Here is a 10,290-nt window from a genome sequence, read left to right on the forward strand (position 1 = left end):
GCGGATCACCTGAGGTTAGGAGTTCAAGACCAGCCTGACCAACATGGAGAAACCCCATCTCTACTAAAAATACAAAATTAGCCGGGCGTGGTGGCGCATGCCTGTAATCCCAGCTACTCGGGAGGCTGAGGCAGGAGAATCGCTTGAACCCAGGAGGCAGAGGTTGAGGTGAGCCGAGATTGCACCATTGCACTCCAGCCTGGGCAACAAGAGTGAAACTCTGTCTCAAAAAAAAAAAAAAAAAAATCCCTAAGACTGGGTAGTTTATGAAGAAAAGAGGTTGGACTGGCTCACAGTGTGTCAAGTCCTGTGACCTGAAGTGATAGAGTATACACAAGTCATTCGTGCCAGAGACACCAATGTAGCAGAATCTCTTACAACTCTTCTGTGGTCCTGTTTCTGTGCACATTCTTAGAAATAGCTGGGAGCCACGATTTGAACCCCGGGCCACACGTATAACCATTGAGCCACTCTGTGTCCTCATCCAAGTTTCACACTCAGGTCGACCGTAGCTTCCCCCATCCTTTACAGTGGCCCCTGCCCGATGCCAAGGCGACAGGAAAGGAAGGACATGGGGTCTTCAGCAAAGTATCACAAGTGACTCCAGACAGTCTGTGGGCAAATGCCAAAGATAGAAGCCTGTGGCTCACTTCATGCACAGGTGACACAGATTTCCCTGGGCAGAGGGAGGCACCCACAGGCTCTGCAGGCTGGCCAGAGGGCGCTTCAGCTTTCTCAGCAACATCCTTCGCTCTGTATTTCAAAATCCAGGTGGTAGAGATATCCAGCCTGACGGAGCACTTGCTGACAGAATGTGACAAAAAAGACGGGTTTGGAAAGTGTTACCGTTGCAGCGAGGCTGTTTTCAAGGAAGAGCTGCCCAGACACATAAAAAACAAGGAGTGCAACCGTGAGTACCCCTTCCCAGGCTCCCGTGCCCTCGGGTCACCAGGTGTCCTCCTGGAGGAGGTGCCACTGCTCTTGGGCCTCTGCAACGGCTTGGTGAATTAAAGAGCACCTGCGGGCAGGCCAGCAGCATGTCTTGTCACCTGTCATTCAGGGAGTGACTGGGTCTTTTTGAAATCATTTCAGCTGCCAAACCAGAGAAGCTGGCAAACCGGTGTCCTCTGTGCCATGAGAACTTCAGCCCTGGAGAAGAGGTGAGGGGCCTAGTGGGGGAAGGGGCCAGTGAAGTAGCTGACACACCTGTGGATGACGGTGGTGGTGATGGTGATGGTGGTGGTGGTGGTGGTGGTGCTGGACCACAGCCACAGAGTACAGCACACGAGTGTTCAGGGAGTGGACAGCGTCTACTGAGCCGTGTCTGAATAGTTCTTCCATTTAGCTACGTGTTCACATGATTTCCTTTCCTATGTTTACAAATGGTTTGTCGAGGAGCCTCAACTCACTGAGGCCCAGCCTGTGTCACCGGGATACAAGCATGAGATGGTTTTATTTTGTTCTGGTCATTGCCTTTATCCAGATACTGAGGCCCTCAGCGACACCTTGGCCAGATTCTCTAGCACTGCAGTCCCTTTTGCCTAGTAAAACCTAGGCCTGTTTGGGTAAACGATTCTCCTTCCTACCTGATTCCAAGCTCTCCTCCCGGCCCCAGTGCGCTGCACTGTGACTCCGCAGGCTTAGTGGGGACGGCTGGCTCGCACGTGCCCACCCTCCGCTTCCCCATGTGCCCGGCTCCTCTGGCATTGGAGGCAACGAGGAGGGACGTGGGCGTGCAAGGCTCCGTGGCAGTTATTCTGGCCCTGTCCGACACGATGGGCTGGCGGTGCCCTCTTTATGCCAGGCAGCGAATGCTGAGTCCTGGGGCCCTGCTCAGGACCCAGTTTTGGAATCTCGCTCAGCCACTTCCACTCCAACCTCCTTAGCTCCTGCCACCTGCTGCGTATCACTGTGTCCTGCTGCTGCCTCCCCTTGTCCCAGCTTTTCAGCAAGATGGCTCCAACCCAGCCACTGTAGCTTTCTCTTAACCACGGGAAACTCACACACCAAACAGAGAAGACAGCCCCCAGCCACTCTCAGCCACAGTGTCTACCCAGTTATCTGGCTCTCTCTGTCTGTCTGTCTGTCGATCTCTGTCTCTCAAAATTTGAAATGCATCACAAAGTACACAGAAAAGTAACAGAAACTCTCCGGACTCTCCCTTGTAGCGGTCACTGAGCTTGAGCAACTAGCAGCTCAGCCAGTCTTGTTTCACCCGTGCCCCACGTGCTCCCCTCTCGTGTAACGTTGAAGCCAACCCAGACAGCATGTTTTATCTGTAAATGTTCCCATACGGAGCTTTCGGAATCGGGACTGTTTTACGTAGCCACAGCCTCAGCCTTCCAGACATCGGTCACGTTGCCCCATCTCATCAGCTCAGAAGCATTTGATTGCCGGGATCCATAGAAGGCCCACACACGGTGCCTGGTTGGTCTGTTTTGAACAAGTTCATTCTCTTCAGTTTTTTTCTTACGATTCACTTGGCAAAGGAAGGAGGCTGTTTGCCCCATAGGGCTTACCATCGTCTGGATCTGCTGACTACGTCTACTTGGGGGTGCTTAATGTGTTTCTCTGTCCCTGTACTTCCTGTAAACAGGAGGTTGGATCTCTGGCCTCATCAGGTGTGCACAGGCTCGGTGTGGGTGTGGCCGCTTCACAGGCAATGCTAGTGCGTGATGTGTCTGATGGCGGCAGCTGCTGATGCTCAGGGCCTAACCCACTGGCTCCGGAGGGGCCTCATTCTGTCATCCCTCCTTCGTTCATCTGCTGGGATATTCCCCTAAGCAGAAGCTCATCCACTCTGTGGTTGCCCTGGGTTAGACTTTCTACTGGAAAGGTAGAATGAAGGTTTAATTCTTTTCCTTGGTTTACTAGTTTTCAGAATAGTAAGCTGGGTCACTAGCATCTTCCATGGCAGCTAATTTGTTTTGTTTTGTCTGTAGTGTCATTATGAACCATGGATTTAAATTATTTGATGTGTTCCAGTCACTGCAGTTACCATGCTTAGTGATGCGTGAATTATCCCAGCTCTGGCCTATGGCAGAGTCTTCAGCGGCGCCCCTGAGGCCTGGATGAGACCCATGCAGCCTCAGAGAGTTCCCTCCTGTTTGCTGCATTCCTGCCCCGGACCTGGAATCAGCCATCTGGTCACAGAGGTCTGGTTCCCATTAGTGGGACTGGATGTCTCAGGACAGCGCTGGGGGCCTCATGCCCATCGCTGCTGGGTGGGTCGCTGTGGCTGGACTGTCAGTGGACACAGCCGGGAGAAATCAAGGGAAGTAAGCTCTGTCACTCACGCACACACACTTCCCCTTCCCGTTCTGAGCTGCAGGCTTCATTTAACCTTGTCTCTCCCAACATCTGTGTCTCCTTTCTTACATCCATGGGCCCTGGTTCCTAACGGCCCGGGAGACAGAATTCAGGAATTGCAGGCGACCAATTCACCTTGGCCCCCACTGCACGTGGGGCAGCCCCAGCACAGTGGCACCTGCACCCCCGGCATGAGATGCTGCTGGAAATCAGATCTGTTCCCAGTTCTTGTCCTGACCACATCTTCCACTGGTAATGGGGGGCCCAGTGGCCCTCTGTTGGAGGGACTTGGGCGAGCCCTGGCTGGCAGTGCCACCAACTGTAAATACATTCATTTTATATTCCATTTCTAGGGGACTTTAAAGAATTAAGTTCTGTAATTACCGAAGACATGTTTCCAAGTCGATAGAATCAGGCATCTTGAAAGAACCCCAGACAGAGGCCGCCGTCCTGCCCCGCTTCCATCCGCCTTCCTCCACCCCGGACAGAGGCATCTGTCCTGCCCTGCTTCCATCCACCTTCCTCCAGAGGCTGCTTTTCCTACGGGGCATCCTGCCCCTTTTCTGCCCAGTACAAGCAGCTCTCACTGCACATACATCTTTTCCCCTGGTTATTTCCAGAATGTAGGGGCCTTTGTGTTTGCATTTGAGTTGTTACCTTTACTCGTCCTTCCGTGCGATGCCCATCGTCCCCTCTGATTTCAGTTATTGCCATTGGTTCCCTACTAAGAGCAGTACTCAGATTCTCCAGTAACCACCTTTTCTTCCGTCCCTTCTTGTTCCCAACATCTGATTTGAATTGACATCCTCTTACAGGTAGTACCTGTGAGGCCGTCAGCAGGCGTAGCTCATGTGTCATCTGCTTTCCCTGTATCTAATTATCTACACTGCTTGGCCCATCACCTCACACCCTACAGCGTGAGCAGATAACAGGCACTCACTTATTATCTCATGGGTTCCCTGGGTCCGGAGCCAGGCTTCGTTGTCATCTGTGGGCCCTGCTAGGGAAGGACTCACTTCCAGGTTCATCCCAGCAGCTAGCAGTAGTATGTTCTTGGGGGCTGTCAACCCGGAGCCACTCATCTCCTAGAGGCCCCCACCGTCCTCAGCACCAGAGGCCTCTCTGCTGGACAACTCACTTCCTGGAAGCCAGCAGGAGACTCTGCCACTCCAGCCTGCTGAGACACATCTTTCTAATTTTGTGTGAATTGTTTTGCCATTCGTTTTTCAAATATTTTTCCTCTCTTCAGCATTCCCTCCCTTCTCTCCTGCTTGAGTGTGAAGACTGCTCTCTCTGTTCTGTGGGTCACTGGGCTTTGTCCGGTGTTTCTTTTCTGTTCTAGTTGAACGGCCCCGCACCCTTTCTCCTTCCATCTCCAGTCCTCTGTTAAGTGAATTTTTCATTTCCAATCTTGTACTTTCCAGTTCCAGTATTTGTATTTGGCTGGGATTTCTTTACAGGTTTCGTTTCTCTGCCGAGATTCACCTCTGTTCACTCATTAAGATCACCTGTTTTTAACAGCTTTCCGGAGATGTAGTCTGCACAGCCTCTCCCCATGTACAGATAGTGGGTGTTCATGTATTCAGGGGTACGCAACCATCCACACATGTTTGAACTTTCCCATCACCCAAAAGACGGCACTGCCTACGTGTCGCCCCATTTCTCTCCAGCCCCTGGCAACCATCTGTCTAGTTTTGGTCTCCGTGAATTTGGCTACTGTGGACATTTCCTGTAAATGGAATTGGACACTATGCGGCCTTTGTGTCTTTGACTTAACATGTTTTCAAGGTTTGCCCGGGTTCGAATAGATCAATAGCACTTCGTTGCACGTTTAAGTCCTCGAATATAGTAGGTATCTGCTTTAAAGTCCTTGTGTGCTAATCCTGACATCTGGAATTTTTCTGAATGATGTGAAGGGGGGTAAACAGTGAAGTTCGACATCCTCCACACTGCTCAGAAGAAAGCTCCAAGTGGATCTTAGATTCAAATGTGAGAGGCCCAATTATGAATCTCTCAGGAGATGCTAGAGATAAGAGAATAGTCTTCAGAATAGGAAGGGATTTCTCAAACAGGACACAGAAAGCTTAAGCCTTGATGGAAGAGGCTGATCAATTCAGTTAGATAAAATGGAGAACCTTGGGGCAGAGTTTGGGTTTTGTAAAATGAAAAGGGATCTGGAGTTAAGCATCGTGAATGTGCTTAACACTACTGAACTGTATACTCATTTTGTAATAAAACTATTAAATCGTAAAAGGTGAGAACCTCCTCTCCATCAAAGGACATAAATAGACTGAAAGGCAATACTGGGGATGAAAAATCATTGACCGTTATTCTTCAAAGTGAGTGGAAGGCAATGCCCTTGCAGGGTTTGAGCGGAAGAGTGGGCATGACTTGGCAGGCCCTACGCCAGCCACTTTTGCTGCTCTGTTGAGAGCAGCCTGTGGGACAGAGAGGTCGGGTGATAGCAGAGAGCTGAGTGGCAAGAAGGGGTCAGATTCTGGACACGTGCTGCAGGCAGACCCAGGACTTGCCAGTGGAGTCCTCATGACGTGGTGAGGCGGTGACTGCGGTCAGGAACCCAGGGCGCTCAGGAACTTAGCCTGGAGCTGTGGAGTGAAAACGCCTGTCAGATGTGCAAGCCGGTAGACATATGGCTGCAGGTGGAAATGTGGGGTTTGTCAGCATGTATAATAAGTGGGTTTAAGGTCATAATACTGGAAGCACTCTCCTAAAGAGCAAGTGTAGACAGAGAAGAGGCCCACAGGCTAAGCCCCAGGTAGAGTGGGAGTAAGAAGGCAAACCAGGCGCTGGGGAAGAAACTCACTGGGGAGGAAGCCTGACGAGGGTGGCGTCCTGGAGGCCCCAGAGCACAGCCCATCAGAGAGGATGCCCTGCTGGCCTGGCTGGGCTCAGCTGATCACAGCCGCCCAGCTCTTGCATCTGCACTTGGCTACAGGGCACCCAGGCGGCTCTGCTGGCCCTGACTGGGCTCACACACGTGTGCCTGGGGTCCGCAGCTAGAAACTGATCTAGGATGGTCTTGGAGGCAGCTGCGGCACCTCAGCCTTGCTTATGTGTCTGACCCCACACGCCAGCCTGGGCATGGCATTCCCGCAGCAGTGACAGAGGGCAACAGCGAGACGAGCCCAGGCACATGAGTTCATTTCAGCCTGCCCTGCCATGTGTCTGCCACTGTCCCATTGGCCAAAGCAAGCCACAGTCACCCAGATTCAAGGGATGGAGAGGGACCCGCCACCGCTGTGCTGTGGAGGGAGGAATTGGAGCCTTAGGGCAGGCCATGTCCCTCCACAGGGCAGGGGGGAGCAAGTGCACCCCATATGCTGATGGGCCACATCCTGATGAGAAGGCGCCCCAGCTTTAGGGACATGAAGATTGCTGGTGGCCTGGAGAGACGAGAACCCAGGCCTGCGTAGAGCAGCTAAAGCGGGACAGGAGTGGGCAGGGCTGGGGCTGCAAGTGCTCCAGCATCCTGAGGGCTACCGCAGGCAGCCAGAAACTGACAGCCACTGGTGACAGTGAGAGAGGAACCAGGGAGAAGTAGGGCTATGTCTAGTGGAGATCCTGGTCCACCAGAGAATGGGAGAGAGGCTGGAGCAATGTCCCTGGGGAGTATAGTTTGTTTTTGAGACAGACTCTCACCCTGTCACCCAGGCTGGAGTACATGGATGTGATCTCGGCTCACTGCAACCTCTGCCTCCCGGATTCAAGCAATTCTCCTGCCTCAGCCTCCTGAGTAGCTGAGATTAGCTAGTGGGGACATGAGATGCGCCACCATGCCCAGCTGATTTTGTATTTTTAGTAGAGATGGGGTTTCACCAAGCTGGCCAGGCTGGTTTTGAACTCCTGACCTCAAGTGATCCACCTGCCTCTTCCTCCCAAAGTGTTGGGATTACAGGGATGAGCCACTGCGCCCAGCTTCACAAGTGTTGTTTAAATAGAAGGGAAGAAACCAGGAACAACCCGAATGTCCAGAAGACTCGGAGAATCAGAAGAAAGGTCCCGCATTTATATCCAGCAGGGGGATGGGATGAGCTCCCTGTCCCCATGCAGACGGTCCCACAGGTGGTACTGAAGGAAGGATGCTGGCTGCCCAGGCAGTCAGGCCTGTGTGAGCCCCGCGTTCTGTGGGGCAAGTGCATGTGGCGTGGCTCAGGAAGAACAGGGATGAAGAGAGTGGTGACCCCACGAGGAACCACGGGCAGCAGGCTGGTGGGGAGCCCACGGGGCCTGGCGCCTTCTATCTTCTGGCCTGGAATGTAATCATGTGGGCATGCTGCTTCCCACCCTTGCATTGGAGTGCACGCTCTGCTGTGCTCAGAGACACTGACGCCAAGGGCCCTGTGTGGCTGGGTGGGGACGTGAGATGTAGGCTCCCGCTCTGCCCAGAGACGCTGACGCCAAGGGCCCTGTGTGGCTGGGTGGGACGTGAGATGTAGGCTCCCGCTGTGCTCAGAGACCCTGACGCCAAGGGCCCTGTGTGACTGGGTGGGGACGTGAGAGGTAGAGGCTGGCCTGGCGACAGGACTTGGTACTTTCTGAGCTGTGCCCCGCACAGATCACAGAGGGTATCACAGCATATCCGAAGGGAGGTGCCCAGGTGAGGGAGCCATGCCTCTGCAGCTCTTGCTGGTGCAACCGCCCCTCGTTTTCAGCTTGCACGGCGAGTCCTTTGGGTCTGGGGCAGCGCGCCAGGCCCATCTTACCTGATTAACACTGAGTGCCTCCTCCGCTGCAGGCGTGGAAAGCTCACCTGATGAGCCTCGCCGGCTGCACCATGAACCTGCGCAAGACACACATTCTGCAGAAGGCCCCGGCACTGCAGCCAGGTGAGGGCCAGCGCCGCTGAGCGGGTGGAGTCTGCATCCCTCCATTTTGACTTATTCAAAAGACCATCCCCAGCCAGGGCAACATGGCTTTAAAAGCAAAAAAACATCCCTTTAAAAGCAAAAAAAAAAAAAGCATCCCAGCCTCTCTTCATGTTCTGGTTCCTTAGTAAGCAGGCTAGTAATCATAATCGCGTGACCAAAATCCTTCACCTGCAAACGGGCTGTGCAGTGCGAAGGCTCCGCGGCTGGCCTAGGATTCACACTCCAGTCCTCCGCTCTTTCTCCATCACTGACGCGAGCGTTTAGAATCAGGAAGCTGGCCAGGCACGGTGGCTCACGCCTATAATCCCAGCACTTTGGGGGCCAAGCCAGGCAGATCACTTGAGGTCAGGAGTTCGAGACCAGCCTAGTCAACATGGTTAAACCCTATAAAAAATTGGCCGGGCACAGTGGCGGGCACCCAGCTACTCAGGAGGCTGAAGCAGGAGAATTGCTTGAACCCAGGAGGTGGAGGTTGTGGTGAGCCAATATGGCACCACTGCCCTCCAGCCTGGGTGACAGAGTAAGACTCTGTCTCAAAAAAAAAAAAAAAAAAAAAGGAAACTGAAGAGTAGACCCCACCAGCCTCAGCCCTGGCTCCTGTAGTCAGGTGACGGCCATCAGCATGGGCCCTCAGATATTGTTGCTGGGTGTCTGATCACTCCCAGCCACTCACACTGTGGCCACAGGTTCTGCACCTGGTCCATGGGTAGGAGCGCCCTCCTAATGTGGGTCCTGTGCTTGCTCTGCAGGGAAAAGCTCAGCTGTGGCTGCATCAGGCCCCTCAGGGTCAAAGGCCGGAAGCAAGATCCCCACCCCGAAGGGCGGGCTGAGCAAGAGCTCCAGCAGGACGCACGCCAGGCGCTGACGCAGCGCTCGGGCTCTGTAAGGGACGGAGCAGGTCTCCTGATTCTACACCATTTCTCCAGAACTCTCTGGCCTTGGTGACCCCGTGCTGTGGTTGCTGTCCCCAGCTCCCAGCCATGCACGCCTCTTACATGTCTGTGCTGTCAGCTCTTATGCAAACGATATGTATGGAACTAACCAAAGATCCTGTGTGCAGCGCCAGGACCTGGCCGCACTGTACGTTAAGCCTTCGTAAGGGCTGTCTCAGGCCTTCCTTAGAATCAGAAGAGGAAGCGTCCTGTTTGGACAGAGCCAGAGAGCACCGCCCGGGGGGCGCTAGCGCAAGACCCCGGTCAGCACAGGCACGGTCCCGCTTTCCTTAGTGCTTGGAGTGATTTCCATAAAACATTCACCAGAAACCTTTTGCACATCGGTCTCTGCCACACGCAGTAGAATTTCCGCAGGGCTGTGGCTCGGCCAGCAGTGGTTCCAGGAGAGTGGCGGTGTGCACAGGCCTCCAGCCGTGCCTTCTCCCTGCAGGCCCCGTCCGCTAGGCCTGCTGCCTAGTGCACTCAGCCCCAGGTAGCAGAACTCACGTTCCCACTATAGCAAGAAATAAAGGCAAAAGAGAACATCTTTTTTTAAATTGTTTTTTTGAGAATTGGTCCCACCTCAGCGCGCACCTTGCTGGATGCTTCTCCAGTAGTGCCGCCTCTGTGTTAGGCATGCGCCCCCTGCTGGAACTGAGGTAGACACAGGTGTGGGCCCTGCCCGTGCCTGTGCTCAGAGGCACTTCACATTCTCCACACTTTGGAATTCCTGAAGACGTGGAGGAAGTCACTGTTGAATGAATTTCCACCTGATCACCCTGTGTTCACAGCAGGCAGAAGCCCGCTGGTGTGGGCCTCCCGCCCCTTCCACATCCGTGTTGTGATTGGACCCGTAAGTTCTTCAAACGGTTCATAGGATGTTTAAAACACCAACACATTGCTTAAAATGATGAAATCAACCCTCAAAAAACAGTCTCCTAACTCATCCCCTCCTGTAGGAGTGAGCTGGGGCTTTCGTCCATAGCTTTGGTTGGGCCTGTGTCACATCCAGGCAGCCATGTGGAGGGAGTCAGGGTCTGTCTGGAAGCGTCCACCCTCTCCCTGCCCCAGCCTGTGCTCCCAGGGGCCTAGGCTACCATGGACTGAAGGGCAGTCCCTTCCCACCCAGTGCCCAGGGCTTCTGCTTGCCTCACTGGTGT

At 53.7% G+C, this 10,290-nt stretch overlaps 1 protein-coding gene across 1 annotated transcript in view; it reads left to right on the forward strand.

Annotated features, from left to right (window-relative positions):
• CEP104 (centrosomal protein 104) overlaps positions 1 to 9,680 on the forward strand; it is a 45,483-nt gene extending 35,803 nt beyond the window's left edge. The window contains 4 exon segments of the mRNA XM_010361871.2: positions 772 to 910; positions 1,093 to 1,160; positions 8,066 to 8,156; positions 8,948 to 9,680. Of these exon segments, the coding sequence (XP_010360173.2) occupies positions 772 to 910; positions 1,093 to 1,160; positions 8,066 to 8,156; positions 8,948 to 9,063 (414 nt within the window). The 3' untranslated portion in view covers positions 9,064 to 9,680.
• The last annotated feature ends 610 nt before the right edge of the window (positions 9,681 to 10,290 follow it).

Source organism: Rhinopithecus roxellana, chromosome 12, assembly GCF_007565055.1.
Source record: "Rhinopithecus roxellana isolate Shanxi Qingling chromosome 12, ASM756505v1, whole genome shotgun sequence".
Taxonomy (NCBI): Eukaryota; Metazoa; Chordata; class Mammalia; order Primates; family Cercopithecidae; genus Rhinopithecus; species Rhinopithecus roxellana.